Source organism: Hetaerina americana, unplaced genomic scaffold (assembly GCF_022747635.1).
Source record: "Hetaerina americana unplaced genomic scaffold, ioHetAmer1.1.p SCAF_10, whole genome shotgun sequence".
Lineage (NCBI taxonomy): Eukaryota > Metazoa > Arthropoda > Insecta > Odonata > Calopterygidae > Hetaerina > Hetaerina americana.
Genome location: NW_027286070.1, coordinates 50,227,224 through 50,254,189, shown reverse-complemented (window position 1 = coordinate 50,254,189; position 26,966 = coordinate 50,227,224). Strand labels below are relative to the sequence as shown.

The window sequence follows — 26,966 nt, the reverse complement described above, 5'->3', positions numbered from 1 at the left end:
TACTTCGCCTTTCCACATAAACATGCGTTTATGTGGAAAGGCGAAGTATTTTAAATTTAATTTTAATATGAAGAATTTCCACCAAGTGACGCCAGAAACTGTTTCATTTATTAAGTATAACCTTTCATTATATCCAAGAGCACACTACTTTCACCCGAATTTGCATAAAAAAGGCGGTGTCTTTACCTTACCCTTTATCAAGTAAAGGCCATCGTATTGGGTAGAACCACTCACGTTCCCGTGGTTATCCGCAGAGTTCCCCGTGGCTATAAATGGAGAGCGTATGGACTCGGGACAATGCATTTCCGGATGCATACGAGTGGGTATCATTGTCACGTGGTCAACAACGTCTCCTGAACGGTCATTGTCGATCGCAAAAGCGCCCCGCATAGCGCCTATCATCCAGGGGTATTGTGCGACATGCAAAAAGGGATTCCCAAAGATCTCTCCCTTCCATCCCCCCCCCGGACTCGAGCGTGCTAATCCGAGACGGACCGTCGGAGATGACATTCATTGGCGCGTCACGATGACAAACGAAGGGGGTCGGACGGCTGACTGCCAGGTGCTCAAGATGGACATCTCGTCAGATCAGAAAAGTTAGAGGTCGGGGAGGAGAGGAAAAGGAGAAGTAGGGGATGATGGGCGAAGGGTGACCGACAGAAAGGGGAGGGGAGCGATCATAATGCGGGGGAAAGCGCATCCTCTGGCTAACCGAAGGCTTTGTCCCTCGAACCGGGAGAGCTCATTCCTCGAAACTCTCCTTTGAATTGTTGGCGATGCGCGCGATACGATCGCTCACCATGAATCTCCCCAGCACCTTCTTCACACAGGTATTAACTCAGTCACCATTGCGTTTGTGGGGGTACCTACATCTGGTGGCGGGGGAGGGGGGTTCTGCAGTGAGAATGGCTGCGAATCGTGCACAAGCGAGGTGTCACAGCGTGTAACCACGTTGGCAGGATTCCAGAGCCGCACCTGATCATGATTCGAATAAACCAGTCCCGGCCGCCTCGGCCCCATAAGTCCTCACTATCCTAGTAATTACGGCGAAAGGAATTTGTTCCGAGGGTGTATCGAATTACGGAAAGTTTCAGCGTGCGCCATCAAAACTCCACTCCGCGCCGGCTTCATTCAAGATGGCATGGATTATTTAAATATAATGTTGCTCCAAGGAAATTGGTCGAGTAAATCGTCTTGGCTCTTTGCTCGGATTTACTAGGCGATCTCCCGGGGAGTGGACAGCTGGAATTGTCATTGTGGTGATCTTTCAGATTAGCAAAGCTCAATTATAATGGCAAAGAGCCGTGTTTCCGTGCCGACAACGAAACAGCTTTCGTAAAAAATAGATCACGTGAGAAATCTTATTTCACCTACTTGAGGGGTGCAATAGTCTAGTAATCTGCTGTCTGGTAGGTGAGAACATGACTTCATGAATGGTACTGAAGGAAAAGAGGCAGAATAATTACGATTGATACTTTTTGTTAAAATAAAAGGACTACATACATGTAAAATGCATTTTATTACGCAGCAAATGGCCGATGGCAAACGGCTTACTCTACCATTACTGAAAGTTATTTTGTTTTGTATGCTTAACATTACATCGTAGTAATTTTATGTGAAGTAATAGGAATTGGAATTATCATAATACATAAATATATTGCAGATTCGAATGACCGCCTGTAATGAATTATTAATTTGTATTTTAAAATACTGTCTTGATTCTTTAAATATTTTTCTAACTTTGTCTTTACCTGTATCTGTCAAAAATGCAATTTTTTTTGGCAGATATTTTGTAATTATATCTCACACCCAATTTTGGAATGGTAGATATCCTGACGTTGACGTAGTTGAAGATATCCTGACGTTCATGGTAAATGATTCGGCGACATTCCGATGCTAATCTTTAATCAGTGGGTGATAAATTTATTCAATTCCCTATTAGCCACAAATTGAGTTCGAATTATCCAATTCCGTTTAAATTTAATAAAGGTTCTTAAATGTACCTAAATGAGTAAAACTTAATAAAGTACGTTCTCACAACGTTCCTTTTAAATACCATTTTATGAATTCCTTCATAATTTTTTTTGAGTGTCTAACTTTGTGATTAGCCAAAAGTAACGACAACACGTCTATCATTTATTAATATTTCGATGAATCAAATTCCAACCATAAAATGCACGAGAGTAAATTGGTCTCGACTATAGGGAAATCGGATTCGGAGATCATGACTATGGTTAAAGATTCTTATGGAAATGGAGAAATGTCATAAGTGATGGTTTTCTGCCAGCACAGGGTGTTATGAGAGGGTAACCAGGAGGTTGACGATGCGGAATACCCTGGACATCCATCAACAACAGGGTGTGATGAAAATGTGCAAAAGGTAAGACACATGCTTAATTCTGATTGACCTTCAAGTTTCAGGATGTTAGCAGAGTTCAATACTTCGGAAACTACAGAGCATTGCATTCTAACAGAAGATTTAGCCATGAGATAAGTATGCCAAGAGGGCCCCCAAGGTGCTGTCAGAAATCTGCTTGCGTGAAAAAACTGCCTTAGACCTCTTGGATCAGTGTGAAAGTGACCTGACCTTTTTAAAATAGGTAGTTACTGGTGAAGATACATGGATCTGTGAGTAAGACTCAATATAACCCTTTTGAGTACCATGTTGGACCACTGGATTATGTCAATGAGGCCGAGACGAGGTTCGTGAGGAAGATTTCCGTCGGCGCCTTCCAGGAAGCGTACCAAAAGCGTGGCAGAGGCGCAGGCTTCGGTATGTTAATGCATAATGGTGCTATTTTGAAGAGCTTTAGATATTTGCACTTTTATCTGCTATAAAGTTTTTCCCCAATATATTCTAATTATTTCATGGGACATTCATACTGTGTATTTCCTGCCAATGTGTTCCGTGTTAATGAGAACATTCAAAAGAAAAAAATTAAAGTTAGATCCTACCCCACCTTGAGTAAAAATAAAAATAACTGAGCCAAATTCAATATACTTGAATAATTATGGAACCCTAAATCTTTATTTCTTATAAGTAATGTAGAAATCAGGTCGGAACAATTTTCGATAGTCGATAATTGGTTCGTAGGTGACAGTCCCGATTGTTTTGGATGCCTTTAGCCCCGATTTCCCTTAATGCTTCTTGATGACTTGTAATCGGGATCTGAGTGGTGGAGGCTACTGATTTTAAAGAGACTCGTAATCCAACGAATTCCTTTTATCTCAAGCGATTTCCTCATTAATTTGCCTTTAAATCTCCAAGCAGAAAGGAAACAGTATAAATATTAATTTAATCGGCATTTTTATTCAGGTAAGATCGGCCATTTATTATCGTCCCTTTCCGTCAATAACTATATTGATGAGGCGTTGCAAATGGCCTGTTCCGTTCCTGATTAGAGGCTGGTTATCATGTCCCGAGAACTACGTTCCTGGTATGGTGAACGCACAAAAATAAACAAGGCCTACTCATGTAGTATCTAACGTGAGGAGCTTTAATGAGGTACTATCACTAGCTAAAAAAGTTCAAAGAAAATGCAAAACATGCTGCAACAGTAATTTGGCGCAAACAAATATGAAATTGTATGGGGTTAAACATCGGTCGCCCCTTTCAGGATTCAAACGAGGATGCGTCGATTGCTGATCCATTAACGAAATATTTATAGTGCAAGAGTATATTAACCATGGCGTAAGCTTTATCGTTCGGTTGGGAATAGAGGAATCCATGTTGTATTCCCGACCTATTTCAGTGATTTTTTCGCTGCAAAATTTCGAATTTGGCTAATTAGGTTGTATTGCACTGATAAATAAGGAAATTCACGTCATATCCAGGGCGTGGATAGTAAAACGAGCTCTAGGCACCACGACTCACACTAAATGCATCAAAGTCAATGGAAATAACTTCCCAAGCTCTGGAGTTGGTGAACATTTGCATTCGACTCCCCACACCCCTTGTGCCGCGCGAGGACTTGGAGAAAGAATTACCCTTGGAGGTTCGGTTGCACTTTCTGCCCGCCGTCCCCAGAGATCCTTTGGACATATCCTTCTCGCAGTAGTTGGGTGACTTCTGCAGGTACACCAGCTCGGACCCCTTGGGTGGCCGGCCACGGTTCAGTCCCCTCCGGGCCGCTCGAACCATCACGTCGTCGTGCCGGTCCGACCGCCGGCCCATCCTCGGCGTGGGGATGGTTCTGCAGTGGAGGAGAAAGAGAGAAAAACATTGAATGAGACCAGGGTTACAAGGATGCAAAAAGTGATTGATCGTCAAGGTGACTATGTAGAAAAATAGCTTAATGCTCAGCCTTTCCTAAGATGCACACGAAGTTGAGAATAAATTTAATTTTTCATTTAATAGGAGACTATACTTTTTTAATTGCCCTCGTACCTGCAAGTTATGCGCAATTTGCGCGAAGCGATCCACCACAAACGTCCGAATTTGTGGAAGAATAAATATTGGCTTCTGCACCATGGCAACCGCTCACATATCGTTGCTTTTATGGGAACTTTTGGCCAAAAACAACACACTAATGATGCCGTAGCCACCGTATTCCCCAGATACCCCCAGTGACTTTTTCTTGTTCCCGAAACTGAAGAGACCCATGAAAGGACGGCGCTACGCTACGGTAGACGAAATGAAAACTGCATCAAAGGAGAAGCTGAACAAGATCACAAAAAATGAGTTTTTGTTTACATGTTTTGTACATTTGTTTATTGTTTTTTTTTGTGATAAGGGCTTCGAAGATTGGAAAAAACGTTGGCACAAGTGTTTAATATCTAATAGGGATTACTTTGAAGGGAACAAAATAGATATTCACGAATAAATAAATAATTTTTGAAAAAACACAAAAGTCGTGATACCTTTCGAACAGACCTCGTACTAGCAGCATATTCTAAAAGAAGCCTAAACAGCGAAAGATAAAATTTCTCATTGACCATTTCATCACATTTAACCGGGACTATTCTAATAAATCCCAATTTTTTGTTAGCTTATCCACATATTCACCGTATGTGTTTCACCCAGGAGAGGTCGTGAGTGAGTCAAATTGTCTAATATAAAGAAGCTATTAAAGGAATCAGCGGCAAATGAGCATTGAATGCTAAATTTTCCCTTTATGGGGTCAAAAATAAGACGCTCAAAAGAAACATTTACCTGTTTAAAAATGGGGAGTATTATAACTTAAGGTGCGTGTTACAATATGATTTGTAAATTTTAAGATGGATAGTAAACACTAAAGTACTGAAGATACGTGGAATCACATCCGTAGTATGACACACTCAACAAGCATACACAGCAGTCAACAGGTTCATTCCAAAATTAATAAAAGATGACAAGGAACCTAAATGATAAAACGTGGAAGTTAGGAAATCATTAAGACGTCAAGGCACTTAGGTAACCCCTAAGCGTTTAACCGAGTGTACACATTCCATTTCGGTTTTCCCGATGCAGCAGGCGTTTGGGAGGGAATTGCTTTTTATTCCAAAAACTCAAGGATATCACGGTAAACAACTGCATCTTCGTCAAATACAAGTATCTTCGTTGTTACTACGGAGTCAATGTCATTGAAGTAAAGTAGGAATAGAAGAGGTCCGATAACACTTCCCTGGGGAACACCTGAAGTAACTTCTACTTCATTTGCGCTAACTCCATCTATCATTACTCTTTTTTCATGACCATTCAAAAAGTTTTTAATGCAACCCAGGATATTTTTATCCATGCCATATGCTTCTAGCTTAGTGAGTAGTTTACTATTGAGGTACTTTATCGAAGGCTTTCTTAAAATCTAGAAAAACCGCGTCCACTGAAACACTGCTTTTTCCCGAAATAAGATTATCATGAACAAAAAGCGCAAGTTGTCCCTCGTAGGAACTACCCTTTCGGAAACCGTACTGATTTTCAACGAGGATTCGAAACCATTCTGGTTCTATAGCCGAGAATATCAGGGAAATAAGCCGATCACTAATTCTCTGAAAGCAATAAAGACGAAAGAGTAAACGGTAGTTTATAAAAGGCCACCTTATTACATTCATTCATCGATAATAATTTGGAGTGGTTAACCTTGATAACTTTAGGGTCACGAATTGTGCAAGGGCAGATGTAGGAGTGTTTAATTTGTCTATGAAGAAATTATTATTCTATTATCACGATCAGAATGGTTTGATGGTTTGTGTCCTAACTCTTCTCACGAAGTCACAAGTACTCTCTAGCATCCTGTAACCTTTTAGTCTTATTCTCGCTTGCCCGATTCGCGTACAGCAACTCCCATTCTGATATATCTTGAAGCCCATTTAGGGAATATAAATTTCATTTTTTAGGATTCCATCTCATTCTTTAAATTACTCTTTTTCCTGCGGATTAAAATATGGCCCATACTCCATAACTGAATCCAGAGAACCATCTCTTTGTTACCATTTCATCACATTTTCCAACATCTAAACCCGCATGATTAATGTGTACCCCATGTATTCCTCCTATGTTCAAGGTTGCATCTAATAATTAATTCGAATAAATTAAAGTAATCTCGAATATATAATAACCAATCCCATGCTACCTGTTTTTTACTCCACAATGTCATGACAGATCATGAATAATCATTTACTTTCCTGTGTACAACGTGCTGTAACATGCTTGAGATATCTTTGAAACCATCAGTCGAAGACCATCGTTCAACTGCATGGTGAAAAATTAGCAGTTGGGTATTTGTGAAAAGCAGTCGTAGATCAATGATGACCACATCCCCAAGAAGGAATAATTGACTAGTTAGAGAATTCAAAGTTTGTCTATCAATTTAAGTAATCAAATATAACGATGATTGGTAATGTATGCTGTATTCCACCAAAATGAATTGATCCAGTAGCTATCTCTATTTTTTTCACAATACACTGGCTATTCATGCTCACGAAAAAAGATTCCTCCTATGTATTTTATGTTGTTTTATTAATTCTCTATGCTGTATTGTGTGGTGCAGTTGAGTGCATGGTTTTTGAAAATGAAATGCATGCATGTTACTTTTCCAATGTTTTAAGCGGAGGGTCATGCAGTGTAGTAGATAGTGATTTTCTCAATCGAAGACCTCTTTTTCATCACCAGCTTAGGTCGTTATTTTATAAAATAAACGACAGAAACACAAGCCATATACTGGGGAAATTTTTGCTCAACAAAATTCGATTAACAATTTTTATTTGTCAAATTTAACACTCAAAGCCTCCGACTTCAGGAACATCTCAATGCGCACTTTGTAAAGGCGAGAGAAATGGACATTTCACACCGAACGGAACGAACCTTTCCGTGAAAAGAACTCAGATGCCACCAACTAGGAGGAAAACAGGTTTGCATTACGAAACCGAAGCTGTCCATAATGAATTTTTTAAGTTACGATTGGAAAGAAGATTTAAATGCAAGGTCATATTTTACTTTAAATTTTGCATGTTAGAAGGTTTTATATGAATCTGAAATATAATAGCTTTCCACAACTTTACCACTAATAGGATCTATAAAATTTTATTCCAGGTAGGACGAAATAATTAAATGTCACGTTTTGTTTTTTTAGTTTTCCTCGATTCCAGGGGTTTATGGATGTATAATCCCTGTGTTGACTAATTATTCATTTAGATTACTTGTTTTTCATTGGTTATGGGGGCCGAAATGACTACTCATTAGTTATTCTGCACGACAGAGACACTAAATGAAAATCTCTGAAAGTCTCTTTTTACGATGGGACATTTATTCACTCTTATGCAGATAACTATTTCGACCAGTTTCCAAATTTATGATATTATACTCTTTCAATACAGCTTTTTAAAAATATTTTCTGAGAAGCGTAGAAGGTGGATGCAATTATTTTTATACTTTTTAGGAATTTCTTCTTAGCTTATTCTTAGGTTCTTTCTTTTTGGGGATATTCCTTGGTTGAGAATGGACTATAATAGAGACAATTGCATAAAATAAATGTCCAAACTTGTACAGTCCATTGACACGTCTGAATGAACAACCGCGCGGTTCAGCTAAGTCTGGAAGACTGGTTTAAGCTTCATTCTCGGAGAATGAATTCTCCAGTCGGAAGCAGAGGGATGGTGAAATCTTTTTGTCTTTGAGTATTGACAGGAGAAGTCTAATCAACCCTTAGTGGAGAGAGAAATAAAGGGGCATGTGAAATAAAATTGAAAATGCGAAACGTTTTACCCAACAATGTTTCGCCCTGCATAAGCTAATGGGCTTTGAAATTTTTAACTGGAGTGGCATAGATTTTCCCTGCAGTGCACCACATTCAAATGGCGATATTTTTCTACATTAAAATCTGGCCCAATTAAAACTTGAAAATTAAAACCCATGGAGTTAGTGTTAGTGCGCACATTCCTAAGCTTTTACCGACCTACCAGTGAATCATTGTCTTATTACTTGCAACTTATTGCAGGCACGCAAGGGATTCGTCTCTCCTTGAATTGATATTTATTCTATTGGTTGTTGAAGGGTGGCGGGCGGGTAGAGGTCTAGGCCACTGACAAGATATACTGAGTTCTATTAAAGGTGGTATATTCGGGCAGCCACAGCTTTACCCAAGCTGAGTGACTTTTCGGATACCAGATCTTCCTGGTAAATGACAAGTGGCACTGGGAAAGGAACTGCCCTAAAGCGTTCTAATGTAAATTTCACACGCTGCATTATGCTTAGTGCGGTTTTCCAGAAAGAGAAAGGCTTAGCCAAATATCAAAATAGAAGTTCATAAACTGGGTAGGTGGAACAGTTTACCTATCTTGAAAGTGCTCTGTGCCAATATGGTCAAAGTAGTAGGGACATAGTACGAAGAATTGCGTTAGGTGAAGAAGCTTTCACGAGAAGGAGAAAATTGATTACGTTGAATGAGGATGCTAAGAAAAGGCTCATCAAAACTTTGAATTGGAGCGTGGTTTTACACGACCCGGAAAAATGGCCATTAAAGCCGGATGATAGGCATAGATTGGAGCCTTTTGAAATGTGGATGTGGAGAAGAATGAAAAAGGGAAAATGAACTTAAAGGAAAACAAACGAGGAAGAGCTGAGCATTGTGTAAGGAGGAGAGAGGACTATTGGTAGATATCCTAATGAGGCGAATACGATGGATTCTGAGCATTTTAACTGCCAATGGGATGTTGAAGACTACAATAGATGGGAGAATGGTAGGAAAGCAAAAAAGGGGCAGGTATAGGATCGGGATGTTGGATTAAATAAATTGATGAAGGAAGTGTTCAGTATTGAAGAGGGGTTTATTTTAAGGTTGGATGTCGGGATGTGTTTTGTTAAGATAGACAAGGTGTCGCTGTGGTGTTTGGTAGCTTGTGTATCATCCAAAACCTACCATAACCGGTGGATTACCAATAAAAAGTAGGCTTAGTAATATGCAAGCCCTCAACTATCCAAACGATAGTCGGGTTGACACTGTGGTTGGTGTAATTTCATAGTTGTGGGGGTACCGCTTCCACTCAAGTGAGGTTGAATTTAGGACGAACCCTGACGGAAAGAGGAAAAAGTGGGAGGCGACAAAAAAGAGATTGAGTCGGTCAAAGGAACGGAGGTGATGAGAGTGATAAGTATGAATGGAGAAGAGGGGCGGGAGGGAGGGAATTCGAGAGGAGGTTGGAGAAGGGGCAATGTGGAGGAGGTGCTGTAGGAAGGGGAAGTGGGAGAATGGGCGGTAAAGCGAGAGATTAGCCGAGGCACAAAGAAAAGCGGCGAGGGGGGATGTTGGGGAGGGTGGGAAAGAATGAGGCGAGGGACAAAAGACGAGGTGAAGGGGTGTCGGAGGGAGAGAGGGAGAATGAGAGGATTTGTGCAAGCTTAATTCCGTCTTATGCAAATGAGGCGCTGTAATGCGGTAATCTTACCCGAATGATTAATTACCATAACCAGTTTGTATCCTCTCCGCAAGGCTGCCTCTAATAACTTTCGTTATTTATGACAATGTTTTTTTCAATGAGTGCCTGGTGGTATGGTGGTGACATTTCATACCTTTACGGGAGTTTTACCCAAGTAAAGTAACTTACTTCATAAAGAGAAGTCAATAAATCCAGGCAAATATGACTTTTAATACACCGAGAAAAGTCATTTCTATGTAATTTAAGCGACGAATAGATATTTCTTCGTTTTAAAAATAATGATTTAAAAAAATAACGAGGCCTCAACATTCATCTCGCGTCACAAGGAATTCTGTTGGATTTGCAGCTCGTATACAACGCTAATGTAAAGCCCATTTTGCTGTATGGAGAGGACGTGTTAAAAATCCTATATATTGATAGAAGAGAGGTTTCCAGCAGGTTTTATTTTATTTATTTTTTCTTTTTGGAAAACATTTAATCCTTGGGGATTCCTGATTTTATTTGAGCCTAGGCATTCCGTTACATTTCCGATGGAGTTTTCTCTTGAGCTGCAGAACATATCCTGAGAAAGCCGTCGGTTATCTTCGTAATGGACGAAATATATCCTGCAAAAGATTTTTCATTATTTACGAAAACCTTTCAAACGAGTTACCTGATTTCTTTCCTGTTTATCTAGGTATCTAACTCAAAAGCGCTGATTCTTACCTCCAAACGCGTATACGAGCCTCAGATCAAGAGCATACCTCATCTACGGGCAAAACTACTCCGGAAATTACAACCCCGTCGGGAGCGCAGGCTATTTTTCAAGCTAGCAAGTTTCGACTCCAATTAGCATCTAAGAGAAAGGCTAGTGACAGTGTTCAGGGCGTTCCAAATCAAAAGGAAACGCATATCAATCCGAGCCCTTTCTGATGCGAAATATTTGGACACCATTCCGCCATTCAATAGGGAGCGGTCGAGGCAGTGCCTCGAAAAAATTCTAATTGGGCACGCGATGAAAGACAAAAACGTTGGTGGTTGTGGAGGGAGGAGAAAAGAAATTATTGATTGCTCCGCTGTCCGAAACGTAAAAAACGGACGGATGGATGGATCGCATCGCGAGTTACCGTGAAGAGGTGGGCGAGGGCGATCCTCAATTTATATTTGGCAAGCTGTGCGTCCCTGTAGAGGTCGATTCGTTTTGGTGTCCTCACGGAACTCATGAGGAACGTCCTATTAAAGAGTACGGACGGGTCGGGTGATGACGTTCGGTCCCTCCGAGGCATTAGGTAGTCGTTCCCGTTTTGATGAATGGACGCGTGCTTCGATGCGGTGGGAAGGGCCCGTCGGAACCGGAATCCACCCGGGGAGGAGGGGTCCACCTCGAGAGGACTGATAGACTCTCCGGGGCGGGGAAGACTCGGCGATAATCGCCGCGGAAGACACGGATGACTCCGGGCAGCATTCAATTTCACCGAGGGTGGGTGCGTGGATAGGTCCTCCGCTGACAGCTGTGATACAACCGGAACGGATTCTTTAAAAGCAGTCCGCATTCCGTTTCGATCGAAAGGACCGGTGATTCGGGTGGTGGCGACCATAATCGAATTATAGCAAAGGATTCGACTTAACGCCCGCCCTCCGGTTTTATTTCGACAGATTGACAAACGAAAGCTTTCCATTTTACTTCTTGACCCCATAAATCATCAAGGATAGCGTATAGGTTGGTGGTACACAATATGTAAATTTTATTCATTCATAATAGTTCTTTTATTGAATTCTTATTCACGCTAATTACGCATTTTACATCAGCGTGCATGAAAAAATTCTTCTCTGCCATTGTATCCCACGGGTAATATGTAAGCTTGTAATGAATGTTCTGTCTAGAATCCATGTTACTAGGTAATGAAATTCACACAATCATTAATTTATGTATGTGCCAGTAAAAAATGAATCAAAAACAAAATAACAAATATTTTAGTGAACATTTTTGAGTGGATCGGGGTGAAAATTCATCGCAGAATGTCAAATGTGATACATTATACCTTAAACTCGAAACATATGGCATATATTTTACTTTATTGTTTTCTTAGTCAGTTATCGTGTAATGCAATCACAATTTTATAGAAAAAAGGGAACGTTAAAAAACATAATTTATTTTTATGGATATCAATTATTTCAATTTTCGAGCCGAACATGCATACTTCAACAATAACCTGAAATTGAATGCAAAGTTTTAAGAAGGTTCAGGTGAAATGATCCTCTTCCAGAATCATCAAAAGAAGTCATCGCTGGTGACGAACACGGATTATTGCTGTTGACAGCCGGCAATGCGAAGGGGTGAAGTCAAGCCTCGACCTTGGGGATGACGAGGCACAATGTTTAGGGGCGAAACGTCTTACTTGAGCACGAGTTTGATTCGGGGTCCCGGGGATCCCGCCTTCCTCGACTGCCGCTGAGGTCCAGTTCCTCCTTGATCCGCTTCGTGGGGCCTCGCCGGTGCCTCCGGCCGCGACGACGGCACGATCGTCTGCACGGCTGCCACTGGCCTCGCCCTCGAGTACTTCTTCATCAGGTAGTCGCCGACCACCCGGAAGGGCGGGAGCGTGCGCCAGCACGTCTTCAAGGTGCAGCTGCCGGAAACGCCGTGGCATTTGCACTCAGTCAAAAGTGTTGCTCTCACCGCCTGCCGAATGGATGCCAAAGTGATTATTATTTGCCATTTCAAAATACCGCTGGCCACGCAGGCAATGGCATTCGTGCCCTCGGCATAGAACGCGCAAATGTATTCGGAGGTTGTAGAAGTTGGTTCTATTATGGGAGTCTATATTATATATATTTCTTGAATATATATATTGCTTCCGATAGAATCGTTTTTTTACACAACTGCACAAGTTGACATGCATTTAATTTCTATGAGCGCTGTTATAATTGAAAAAGATAAAAAATTTTCCAAGCCTAAGTTTCATAAACATGTATTCAGGTCAGACAATAGAAGAAGGGTACACAGTTATATGTTACTCATTATGGGTTTGTGTTCAGTATAACTTGAGGATAATGTATAACTTATGTTTCAAAGAATAATTGAATGATTATTAGCGTTAAAGTAAATACCTACACAGTTTCACTGATGGTTGTGATTTGACGTATTTCTTGTTTCATATAACAGCAAAGAATGAATGACATGTTTAGAAATTGTAAATATTTATTATGAAGTGAAAATCATTTAGTAAATTAGATTCATTGAGTACTTAATGTGTAGCTTATTTTCTTAATTATTTCATTATTAATGTATATTCTGAAAACCAAATTCAAGCGTGGAGGATTACTACCTTGATCAAAAAGTTCCCGGAATAACCACCGTGTGGCGCTCCCATCGTTCCGATTTGAGTTCTGTTTTTTTTGTTAAATTGGTACATCTGTTGTTGATATTCCCTTTAAATCTTAGTGTCATAACTTGACATTTGCAAAAGTTACGGTCGGTTTTCGGTATGTCCATCAGTGCTTCCTGCGATTTTTCCATTACTTCCTCTCGGCTGCTAAAACGCGTTCCCCGTAATGGTTTTTTAACTCGATTGAACAGAAAGAAGTCACAGGGAGCCAAATCAGGTGAATTCGGTGGCTGTTGGATGGTATTTGTTGCATTTTTCGTCAAAAAATTACGAATAATGATAGCACTGTGCGACGGTGCGTTATCATGGTGCAAAATCCACGAGTTTTCTGCCCACATTTCTGGTCTCTTTCGGCGAATTGCTTCACGCAAACGTCTCATAACGCCCAAATAATACTCTTTGTTTACTGTCTGGCCTTCTGGCAAAAATTCATGATGCGCTACACCGTTGTAATCCATGAAAACCGTCAGCATTGCCTTCTTTTTTGACTGAAAACGACGTGGTTTTTTTGGTCTCGGCTCATTTGGTGAACGCCATTCACTTGCCTGATGTCTGGATTGCGTGTCGTACTCATAAACCCACGTCTCGTCTCCAGTAATGATCCTTTTGATGAATGTGGGATCGGATTCAGCCTCGCAAATCATGTCTTTTGCGACGTCAACACGGTCTCTTTTTTGCATGAAATTGAGGTCTTTCGGCACCAACTTTGCTGCTACACGACGGAAACCCAAATCATTAACCACAATGTCTTGGGCGGATCCATAGGCAATGTTCAAGTCCTCCGCTATTTCTCTGATGGTTAATTTGCGGTTATTGACCAACATTTATTTTACTTTATCAATTTTTTCACCGACTTTCGATGTCGATGGTCTGCCACTGCGTTCATCATCTTCGATTGACTCACGACCACTTCTGAACCGCTCGTGCCACTGGTAAACGACCGTTTTTTTTAGAGAATCGTTGCCAAAACACTTTTCCAACATTTCCAACGTCCGTGCGCCACTAAATCCGTTTTTTACGCAAAATTTAATACAAGTTCGTTGTTGCAAATTTAAATCCATTTCTGCAATTGTAAAAAATCGCCAACACACACAGAGATAGATGTACTCTTGGCTACGTAACTTTTGCAAATGTCAAGTTATGACACTAAGATTTAAAGGGAATATCAAAAACAGATGTACCAATTTAACAAAAAAAACAGAACTCAAATCGGAACGATGGGAGCGCCACACGGTGGTTATTCCGGGAACGTTTTGATCAAGGTAGTATAAGTGTTATTTTATTATACTTATATAATCGCATTTCCATATATTATTACACTTAGGATGCTAAACTTATAGAGCACTTTTCACGTTCGTACAATAAATTTAGCGATACAATGGTATTCATTGGAAGAAGAGATAAAATTAGATAGGTCTCATGATTGCACTATTCAGCCAACAAATATTAAAAAAAAATGCATTTTTAAATATCGAAAAAATATAATGCAAGCGCCGGTCCAAATAAATACCTTATAGATAGGGATCTATGGATTTAAAAATTTCCGCTTTATAATCTAAATTACCTGGTGTAGAAATATATATTACCTTGCATTTTAAACCCCTTACGTGGAAAGGGTATCACGCAAGCCTTATTATTTTACCCAGGCTATACTTCTCCATATTGCATTCCTAGTCTATGTCTGCACACACGGACTTAATTTCAGTTATATCTCGTATTATACCACATTTCATGAGACACATTTGAGTTTTTTATTTACCTTGATGCATTTACTTCAAGAACGAATTTACTCTTGCAGGCTTTTTAAATTTATATTAGGTTTTCTGAAACATTTTTATATTTCTTAAAAAGGTAAAAGTAGTTCTTTAACACTATTTCAGCATACGTTAAAAATAACTAAAACACAATGCAAACAATATATTTAACTATTTGTTAAGTTAGTTATTCTGATTTATATTCTTTCTTACTAAAGAGAAGAAGTCAGTGGTAGGGCAGCACAGCACAATTCTATAGTTATCTATAAAGATCACTGTTAATTTTCCTCACAATATTTAGGGATACACATTGCCGACTGCCGTGGCTATATATGTACCTATAATCCAATCTTCTACCAATTTAATAGTATTATAAAATGGAAATGAAAACGTATAGCAGAAAGGAATTTAATTAAAAATATAACAAAGTAATAGACGCATAAACTCGTGTGGAAGAAGCAAGAGGGATATAATCTACATAATAAATTTAGGTACGGCAAAGAAGGATTTCTATCAGAAGCAACTATTAGCGGGAAACAGTACCAGTGTTGACGTAATGAAGTGATTTTTTGAGTTATATATGGCCTCTAATTTCATACGAATATGAGATTTGGAATGTGAGGACAGCAGAGAAAGGTTTGCAAAAGATGAAAAAAAAATCGATAGACAGAGTAGCAAATGAAGAATTTCTTCGACGATCGAGTGATGAGAGAAGCCTATGAAGGATACACGATCTCGTAAAAAGACTTGCCTCCAAGCATTTATTTGAAGTAACGCTTAAATACGCCTAATGTCTAAAATCTTATAGTGAAAGTGATTCCTGTGGAATACAGTAATTCACACTTCCCCGTTACTATTCGGTACTAATATTAAAAGGTTTTATTAGCTTTCGGGAAAGTAAATAGAAATTGGAAATGGAGAAGTAAAGCAGTTGACAGTTTTCTGACCTTATTGAGAGTGACACCATTTCAAGAGGTCACCGACCGAATTCACGAGCCAATTAACAGTTTTTTCAGATATACTTCGGAAAGCAAAACCAAATAAGGACAGTTAAAATTTTCCTTGTGCAGAAAAATTGATTGAATGTGAACTTAATTGGAACCGTGACCCAAACAGAGGACGTCACGACCCGAATTGGAGCCGCATCCAAATGCCCTGAAAATCCAGAGTTAAAAGGTAAAACTTATTTCCTGAGACCAATTTCTGAGTCTTAAGCGGAATCTGGAACGGCCTCAGGTGTACGAGACCCATCGCATGAAACCAGATTAACACTTTGTATAAATAACTAGACACAAAAGAGATAAATTTTTGACCGTAATGGAATTGGTAAAGATGTAAGTTTCAAAAATTATTTCTTGAGTGAATATATTTGTCCGCATATAAAGAATGGTAGAATTTTACTAGAAAAATTAAGAAAATGATTTTCATGCCTTCCAAGTGCTTATAGGTATCTGTGTTCCCAAATTCTGGTCACCTATGTGATCTTTCGCTTGGATAGAGTGGAATGAATCATTTGGGTCCTCAAAACACCTACTAAAAAACGACCAGGGGTCACGATCTCTTGGAGACCCCACAAGAGCATAATACTATGTCTAACCAAGGTCGCATTTATTGTCTCTATTTAGACAATAACTCATAAAGCCATCGTTTACTGGCCTTAAAGAAAGAGTGAGTAGAGTGGTAGAATATTTCATGAAATTCACAAGGCAGTAAAATAGTTTAGATGCAGCGTCTCCACGAGAACAAGATGGTTTTCAAGTCTTCGACTAAGCTCTTTCTATTTATTCATATTTCCTTTTAAAATTAAATATCAAGCTTTAAAATTAATTAGCAAAAGATAAAAAGTTATCTATGTAAGAGTATCTACTTATATTATATTCATGAAAAACTTTTTACAAGACCGCCTTACAGTTTTCTACACGCGCAAGAAAAATCCCATATTAACAGTGACAAAAATATTAACTATTGTTTTTGACAAATGTGTGAAGTACACAGGGGGAAGTTCTTACGATATCGTGCCCTTTACAGGAGGCGATGAAATTGGGGCGGAAAAAAACTCCGTTCGAATGTAGAATCGACGGAACGTAACCATCATTGGGAAATTTGTTATAGCTTTCGAAATTATATCTGACCCGGTTTATCAAAACGCTGAAGGATTAAATATCATGCTCAGACCCGGAAAGAGAAGTCTCTTTCTTCAGTTTCAAATTAAAAGTCTTTTCGAAAATGGTGTAAGTAATATAAGAAGTTGTCATAACGAACGCTGATCATTTTTCGACAGAATTCGTTGACAAAATATATGTGAAATCTTCATACCATTAAATATATTTATTTTCAGTTCCGATAATAGGTAAAAATATATAATCAATGAATTTTGATTATAGTTTAGAATTTAATATTGACAATGGTTTATGAAGGAAATACTAGCAGGTGCCGCTTTGTAGTAGACACAAGTCGACGGTGGGGTAATTTTACTCACAAGTTAAGATAGGAAACACAACTGGGGAAAATAGAATTGAAGCTCTTGAGATGTGGCTACCGAGGCAAATGTTGAAGATCCTTTGGAAAAAAATGACAAGGAATGAGGAAGCTACGGAAAATATCAAGGGAAAGAAAATTCTTTTTGGCCAAAAGGAAGAGAAAAACGAACTGGATAGGGCATGTGGTTTGAGATGACGGTTTGCAAACGAAAGTTACGAAAGACATCATTAAAAGAAAGAAAAAAAGGGGAGAAGAAGATTGAAGATGATCCTGCAAGAAGACCCGAAGAGAGACTTGAGAATGGTAATTCATTTCGGAGAAAGGAAGAGAACGATAGAGAAAATGCGACGGTGGGGAATGAAGTGACAATACGTTGCTGAGCCTGCTTGAGAAGTGGATGACCTAAGATGATTAATTGTCTTTCAGTATTATTGTTTAGTGGGTCTTATATTATTATTTATACAATTGATATAGGTCAACAATTTGATCGTGGATGGTAATATGAGTTAGCAAAAACTAAGTAATACAAATGTATAAAAAATATATGCCTAGACTTAAGCAACATTAACTCACAAAAAATTCTTCAATTCTTTCTCAGTCTATTCATAAACGTCGAAATGTTACTTGGGAAGGGCTCTAGGATAATTTTGGGTGAAGCATTTTAATCTCGTATATTGTGATTATAAAATGATTGCTTTCTTGTCTTAGAAAAATGACCTCGCGAATCCTAAAAATATTGTCGTTCCACCCCAGATAATAGGGAATTTCCAACCTTACTGAAATAGCTATCCACGCACCATCCCCAATAGAAGATTGTTATATGCACTTCAGGCGTGCTTCCTTGCTCCTTGATTCGAGCGATTTCCAGTCCATTTTTTTTTAAATGTTGTGCTCCTTTATATTCATATTATTTTAATAATACACCACTAGTTTTAGTAATTTATTTGTATATTACAGTTTAAGGTTTAAAAAATTATACTTTTCTTCCGAATTACTCATTCAAAAAACGATGATGATGTAAGAAAAAAAGTTCATGATTAGTAAATTTAGAAGATGGAAAATAAAGCTCTACTCGATACTCTGAGGGCATCGTGTGATTATTTTAAATCTCTTGAGACTATTTCTGAACAAGCAAAGTCACTTCCAACCAAAACCTGGCATTAGCCAAGAAATATCTGCAAAAGTTATTTCAAAAGAAAATATATGTAATATCTTTAATTTCAGATCAATTGTAGCACTCAATTTTAAAACCGGAAGAACTTTTATTTTTTCTAAAATGAGAAATGACGGAGTAAACAGTGGAGTGAACTAAGTCATTTATTAGTTATAAGTCATAAAAGGCAGTAGATGGCAGAGCAAAACTAAAAGAATTGAGCTCACTTTGAGAAATCCAACTCGCATTATTTCTTAGGAATGTCAGATAGGAAGAAATGATGGCAGATCCTAAAAATAGGTATAAATTTACAGATATGGAGGGCAAATAAAGTTGAAAATGAAAGGATAGAAGATCCTTTTGATTTGTAATAGAGTAGGATATCAATAGGAAACGTACCTTAAAGCAAACCGAAGGACTAGAATTTTTACATGGGCATGTATCCAAACGAAGCTGAAAGGTGGAAGAACGAATAATATCTAATTCACGCAATGTTATACAGTTTAATATAGGCGGACTTTGTGCTCAGAGTGGTACAAAACATTTTCATTCCATTAAATATATTAATTTTTGACATCTACCAATGATATTTTGGATATATACTCAATATATAACGTAAGAGTTTATAATTAAGCATAAATGAACGCTTATAAAATATGCATCATCAGGCATCACTTATGTGGTATATACCTTTCTTATACCAAAGTACCCTTTCACGTACCAGATCGTGCGGTTGACACTCCTTCAAGACCAAGATACCAGATGTTGAAGGTACAATTTCACTTCAATTACGTAGTTTCTGGGGTGATATGGTGGAATTCAAACATAATAATGAACAAATCAGAACAATTTTCCACTAGATAATGATTCATTACAGGATCGGTATCGATGCCCTACATCATCTTCAGGATGTAGTGGAAGGAAACCAGCCGGGTAAATAAACAATATCTAGTAGCAGAGTGTTAGAGCATTGATTCATTATTAACATTATTACCTTTCAGACACCGAGAATTTCTTCTAGGGTCGTAGTGCGCACTGCCTACCTTTCTCCCCGCCTTGTTGTTATGTAGGTTCATGAGGCTTCTTGAGTCTCCCTCAATCTCCCGGGCGTCCACGAACTTCCGTGCGAACCTCATGCCGTATCCGACGTCCGCGCTGCAACCGCCCCACTTCCACCCACCCCCAGTATTGCTGTTGCTCGAGCCCCACGCCCCCACCATACCTCCCACCCCGTTGCTCCACTGCCCCCAACGGCCATCCACCCCCTTGTGCTTGTGGCCGACACCCTTACCTGCAGGGGAACAAGAGCAAAATTCTTTTAACAACCCATTAGAGGGAGGGTGAACACGGCGAACGTTTAATCCTTACGTCGTGTACGGATGCAATGTCGGGCGGTGCGGCCTCCGTTGTGGAGCGGGACGTTTCGGAATGGGTATGCATACTCCCTCCCGCATGCGATCCAATCCTTATCGTAGAACCTTTTGCTTGGAGCTAATTATACGCGGTGACGGTGCAAAGACCTGGTTCAGCAGGGAGGTACTCATTTAAGATCCACCCGAGGGCTTAGTTGACATGGCCTCATGTCTGCCTCCAAACGTGGATTACTTTGAACCGAAAAGGCTATTGGCTGTTCGGAATACCGCGCCTATTAACGGTCAATAAATTCATGGGAGAATGTACATTAGGGCCTTGGCTTGAGAAAATAAGAGTGTACACGGTACCTTCTGACACCCTCACTCCTCCAAAGTTTTTCTTGTTACAACTCCTGCTAGAAGGCTTGGATAGATCGCCCTCCTGCTGCTAGCTTAGATGTCCAAATTGAAGGTCGTGACGCATGAGGCAGTGTATAAGATTTAAGCTTTCTCTTTTGTGTTAACTGTGGTCGACATCTTCTCCTCCAATCATTTATTCACAAAGTTGAGTTCGAGACGTTTCGCTGCAGCCCATAAATTCTTCTATTTATCCGATGTCGGGGAAATTCTGTCTAGTTTTGCCTTGGCGGCGTAACGTGACGAGAGCTGAAATTACCTCCTGATACACATGCTAAAATATATCTTGTCACTATTTAATATGAACTTACTGCATTTCGAAGATCCGTTGCTGAAACCCTCGTCATATCAAAAGATTTATTTTATCTGCGTATACCAAGTGCATATGGTAATTTCAACCATATGCACGTTGTCGCCTCTACCAACTTTTTTGTAGATAGTATACATGCACGTCGCTGTCCTGCAGTAATGCGTGATCTACAGCAGCTCGTCCATGGGCGCCGGCACGGAGATACAAAGCGGTTACATAGAACTACGACTAGTTATTTATTCATTCCAGCCATTCATTTCTACCAAGAAAATATTCTGGGAGAAAATTACATCCCTGGAAAAGGAGTCGGTGGAAAAGGGAATGATTAATGAGAGAGCTTCGCTGATCTTTAGTCCCTAGAATAGATTCCAACTGGCTGGCGCCCATAATTACACTGGCTACTTATCAAACACGAATGAATTACATGTACTATACGATTTGACTTTAAGTGGAAACAATTAGTTGTTATTAGTTAACCATCTTGTAAACTTCCCTCGAAACAAGATGGGTCGGAGCAACAACTTGGCAACTCCACGCGGCAAGCTGCTCATCCGTTGCTCGAGTTACGGCCGCAGGAATAATATTTTTCCCTAGAAAATTTTCAAGCATGAGTTTATGCAGAAAAAGACGCGCCATTTTAGAAGAGGAGGATATGGTAATTGCTACCCCCTCTGATTTAAAGACTTATGCATAAAAAATGCATCCTTAGCATACTTACAGTGAGGACGTGAATGTAAATAACGATAAGGATTTACTAAACTAAACAGTGAAACTCGAAATGGATAAAAACTATTTCATTTCCGACTATCAAACGAATAGGGAGGGGTTACGCCCAAGCGATAAGCCATGAAAGTGTCCCTGCACAGAAGGCAGCTAAAAATTAAACTCTTATCATCACTAGCTGTGCAGTCACGTTCCGTGTACGCTCGAGAAAGTGTACGCACTGACCATTTGGTCACATAATTTTACCATCTCGCATGCGTCCTCATTGTGACATGGCATGAGATATGCGTGATCAATGCCTTGCTCTTGGACAATGCTCACCAGGTTCTAAGCGGGCACATCGATCAGTTCGCGGGGAGGGCGGTTTATCCACCGTGCCTATATGTCTTGGGGGAGGGGCGATCGGTAGCGCTCTCTATGCTGCCTTGGTTTCCACCCCCGCCCCCGATGGCATCGAAGTCCAGGCGAGCGAGGGTGGAGAACGCCCTCTGCTGCAAAAAGGGCTGGACAGACGCGGATCGCTGGCTTTCCCCTTAGCGGGGGGACGAATAAATAAGGCGCAAATGACGGGAAAAGATTTCGTTTACTCGCGGCGGCGCGCGCAACCGTTGAATGCGTCCTTGCGCACGCGCGCCTGCTCTCTTATTCACGAGAGATCGCGGACCAGCTCCTCCCTTGGCCCGCCCATGTTCCCAGGTCTTGAAGAGACTTCAACGCCTGTTTACAATTGCCACTTGCCTGCGGGTGTAACCCATTGGGTAAAATTTAGGATGGCCGCATGAACTTCAACAGATTACCAGTGTCGGTATTGGCGGTACTAATTAATTACGACTTCCTCCTCCGTAACGAACGATCGCTAAGTTTTGAGGCGAGAGATGTCGCAGAAACTGCAGCAATGGTGTACTGCTCAGAGCAAAAGATCGTACATTTTATCTGCTACAATTTTACCACCATCCCACTAGCTGTGGTATACATTTTTGGGTTTATTCAACTGCAGTTTCATATTATTGTTGGGAAACTTGAATAGTAATGAGAGAGATCATGAAGATAAACTTTGAATCAGTAGATTCATATATTTCAAAAATTTTTTGTGATTGTGAAATCCACTGTATGAAGAGAAAATCGTCTCCACGTCTCCACGAAAATCTCTTAAGTTCGATCACGTAAGTAATGACTAATTTTGGTGAGACGGCATAAAAAAATGAGAACAACCATGGCAAGGGAATATTAGCTTCAGCAATTCAATAGATGCCCTCAGATGATCAATTGAAGACGCTTATACAGCTATGCAGTCAGTCCTCATGACATTCGGCAAATTTCACTTGAGTCAGAGTGAAATTCTGTTTTCGGAGGTTATTACATCACATTTTACCTTCTACAAGCTGTACAATTTACCTTCTATACCGCCAAGCTCCCATTTAGAAAAAAAACTACAGCTTCTCAGACACTCGTTTTGCTTTTGCTTCTGTTATTAATTAGTTACATAATATTTATGTAACGCAATTAGGTAATCAACTTTTTTCAAACTCTTTATCTCTCGTTTTTCGTTTCTGCTCATCAACAGTAATCTGCCTGATCCTCAAGAGTAACGGAGTGTAAGGAATAAATTTTCCATCAATCGGACCTGTTCGATGGGTAAATCACTTGGTTTTCAAGCCGAAGACAGAATTAGGCTTCCTGTGGTGCATAATTTTCCAGTGAGGTCATAAAACTTGTGATGAGAATCTATTGAGCGCGTCCGTCGGGTAAGACGTTACACTTTGGAAGCCATGACGTATTCCGTTAAGAGCAGGATAATGTTAACGTTTTGCTTCTGTCTACCATTCCTAGTTGGAAGTCAATTCCAAGAAACTGTAGGAGATTCCGCCATGGTAACTTTTGGCGGAGTCATCCGCTAATATGCATTAAAATGCAACAATTTCAGAGTTGTAAAAAAAATCATTCACCTTGACCGGGATTTCGGTCAAAGTGAATAATTTTTACACTCTAAAATTGTTGCATAGTTAGCAGTAGTTATTAAAGGCGGCGACTGACAGCTGAGTTTATTTACGCCCACCCTTCCTCCTCGGGCTGATTCTACTTAAGTATTTCCCACCTGATTGACGTGAATGATTGAGTTTCTATTATCTCCCCTAATTATTAATTCCAAGTGTCGTCTGATTAGCAAATCCTATGTAGATACATGCTCAATATAGCATTTGAAGTCGTGCTACGGACAGCGCTTTCGTCATTTGGACCCCCAAAAATTAACTCTGCCCGCATTGTTTATTATATACCCTATCCCTTGTTACGGGACTTGACAGTCAAAAATCCCTTCTTTTTAATTACATCTTGAAAGTAAAAATCGAATGCATTCGGGAATGAGCTTACAAACAAAGCTCTGTCACCGCAAGATCGCGATGTGAAATGTACAATAATTATTTATTAAAATCAAAGACATGATAGCTAAAAGCTGTTCATTCAATTCTGGAATAAATTTGATACATTTGCAAACAAAATATTCAGATACCTAAATGCGAAATGAATGTTAATGAATGAGAACAGCGTGGCCACTTATTATATTGTTGTGATTAAACCAGTGGAGAGCACACGTTCAATCACGTGGCTACTAAAATTTTCAGTTTGTTTGTGCCACCTCTCAAATATGTCTCTATGTAGGCGGCATTAGATTGCTCACATGACAATAGCCCCCTGCAAGTACGCGGAGCAGTTACCATTATTTTTTACCATCTCAAAAAAACCATTCAGGTAAGCAAGTTAGGAAAGAAAATATTCTGACCACTTTATTAACCACATATACGACTATATGATCATACTATTTCTGAACATTACAGTTTCTGGCGTTGCCTTCTCAGAGTAAAGCTCAGTTGACACCATCACCTTTTTCTAAATATGGATTTGATATCAACGCAAATTAGCAATTCCTTACGTTTTCTTCTGAAGTCCTCTTCCTTCCTCTTCTTCCCCTTGTCCTCACTTCCATTCATAACTGTGAACTCACCTCTCCCGCGCCGCCCCGCATATCCCCCGCCGACCATCGGGTCGCACCCGCATCCAGAGATGTTCCCGCGGCTGCACGCCTGGGTCACTGCGTACGCCACCCCCGCGCTCGTGATTGCGTACGTGAACGCCGCCTCGCGGCTCCCTGCGTGGAGACGGGAGAGAAAGAGAGAGAGACAGGTGATGAGTGGGATGTCACCAGGCAATTGAAAAAGCTCTCATCGAATACTCCGATGGGAGCTGGCGGAGGTAAATGAATGCACAACAGGAACTGATTAAGGCTGGCCCCAGCAATAGTGTCTGATACTTTTTTAATAAAAAACTTTGAATATCAACACTGATTCAAGATGAAGTTGCCATAAGAGTCCTGGCCTTGAATAATATATGAAAAAATGAATTTAGAGTTAGCACATATGGATGAATATTTCGATTTATTATTTTAATTAATTAAACAAGAGTCAAATTGCTAAAGAAGGGCTCTTTTGAGTTCTTCCAATTCCCATATCGGAAATTTTTCCGCGTGAGCGTGAATAAGTACAGATGGAAATGAAAAAGTAAAACTTGATTATATATATATATATATATATATATATATATGTAGTTTTCTGTATAATCACCAAGTTTTCGTAATTCATTTTATAGGATAAAACATTTGAGCCTATCTCTTTGGAGTCTGCATTACTCAGCGTGTGCGATTTCATACGTTTTGGCTAGCATTTAAAGCTTTTTTCATGAGAAATCAAATTGAATAGTAGTTGGGAGAGACTGGGCAATTCATGAATAGCAACTGATGTACTCGAAGAGTAATTCCAGCGGATATCTTCAAAAGACTTCCAACGCACGCACGCCCAGAGACTTTATGTAATACACACGTGTGAATGGAAAAACCATGGAATATTTATTTTAATTCATCTTAATTTTAACCGGGGCTCTCTATTTTTGTCTCTTGCATCCGTTTGCATCGTTTTTAATTTTCATTGGTGTGTGATTGTGATACCTATTTCATTATTAAAATTATAAAAACGTTTAGACTTAATTCCATCATATTTTCTTCGGTCTTCAATCTCTCGATCAGGAATATTTATTTGACAATAATTACGAAATACCTGGGTAACTAATTCGTGGTCGTATTTATCGGTTTTGCCTTCTTCGTATCTTTTTGTTACTGAATTGAACATTTTGTGAAGAGATACTGTAGGCATTCGCTTATAGAACTTAATAGATGTGAAAATCAGGACATTGTAATCCAAATGGCATTAATTAATGCATGAAATAATATTGTGATAATTGGGAAGCATTAGTAAAATGTCAATTACAAACTTTGAAATTGTAACTTATGAAGAGTAAATAAGAAAACACCACAATCCAGTAAACTTCTCCCATTACATTTAAATTTTATCGTAAACTACTTCCTTTGGAAGTCAGCAACAGTATTGCATCTACTTTTGTAAATAATTTACGTCTAAGAGTTTGAATTTTATAGAGCCAAATGTATAAAAGACTTAATTTGAGACATTTAAAAAACCTAAGAATAAGAACTACTTGGTACTGTTATTGTATCTCTGACGAGAGTAACTTCTGTTCTAATAATCAATTTCAGCCATTTATGCAAACGTTTAGGAGCATATAAACATTGTTCATTTTTTGAATAACTAGTAGGTTTTATTGTTTAAATAATAATAAAAATAAAATTTGATAAAAATATATATAATCATTAATTCTAGTATTTCCAATAGAATGCCGTATTGCTCTCAATCGGAACTCTATGAAAACTAATTGTTAAAATAATGATTCTTCATTGAAAATTAAAGTATATTATCTCATTTTTTTCCATATTAACCAAGTTTAACACAATTGTATACCATGAATATCATATTGGGGTCGTATTAACGGTTTATTGAATAATTGTGACCAGCCTACGAGGGTCATCCGGAAAGTAGTACCCGTTCGTGAAATAAAGACACAAAAGTAAATATTAACAAACATAAAAAATTTTATTTGAAAGAGGATACTTTAAACTACTTCTCAACATAATCTCCAAGCAAATTAAGGCATTTGTCATAACGTGTGACAAGTTTCTGTATTCCTGCTGCATAGTCCTTCGCCGCCAGCTCATTGAGATACGCGAGGGACCCATCTTGCACAAATTTTTGCATAATGCAGATGGTGTTTAACAATTTCATGAACAATTGTTCGAGAAACATTGGGAAAATGCTCACAGATGTCATCAATTGTGACGCGCCGATCGTTCCTCACGAATTCGTCAACTGAGCTCACCAGTTGGTCTGTAATGACAGACGGTCTCTCCGAACGCTCATCGTCGTGTGTGTTCCCCCTCCCCATGTTGAAGTTGCGACACCACCGCCGAACAGACGACTCGTCCATTACATTGTCTCCATACACCTCCTTTAATTGGCGATGAATATCACATGGGCGAACGTTTCTTGCATTGAGGAATTTAATCACTGCCCTCACTTCACAACTGGCGGCGTTCTCAATTTTTTTAAACATTGTAAACAATCACAGAAACAACACAGGCAATGCTAGCGTCACGCA

The 26,966-nt window shown here is 39.4% G+C and overlaps 1 protein-coding gene across 1 annotated transcript in view; it reads right to left on the bottom strand.

Moving 5' to 3' along the window:
- Wnt2 (Wnt oncogene analog 2) overlaps nucleotides 1–26,966 on the bottom strand; it is a 320,844-nt gene that overhangs the window by 9,388 nt on the left and 284,490 nt on the right. Inside the window, exons 3-6 of the mRNA XM_071597722.1 lie at nucleotides 24,408–24,555; nucleotides 19,652–19,805; nucleotides 12,231–12,514; nucleotides 3,988–4,193 (exon numbers count right to left, since the gene is read on the bottom strand). Of these exons, the coding sequence (XP_071453823.1) occupies nucleotides 3,988–4,193; nucleotides 12,231–12,514; nucleotides 19,652–19,805; nucleotides 24,408–24,555 (792 nt within the window). The remainder of the gene's footprint in view (nucleotides 1–3,987; nucleotides 4,194–12,230; nucleotides 12,515–19,651; nucleotides 19,806–24,407; nucleotides 24,556–26,966) is intronic.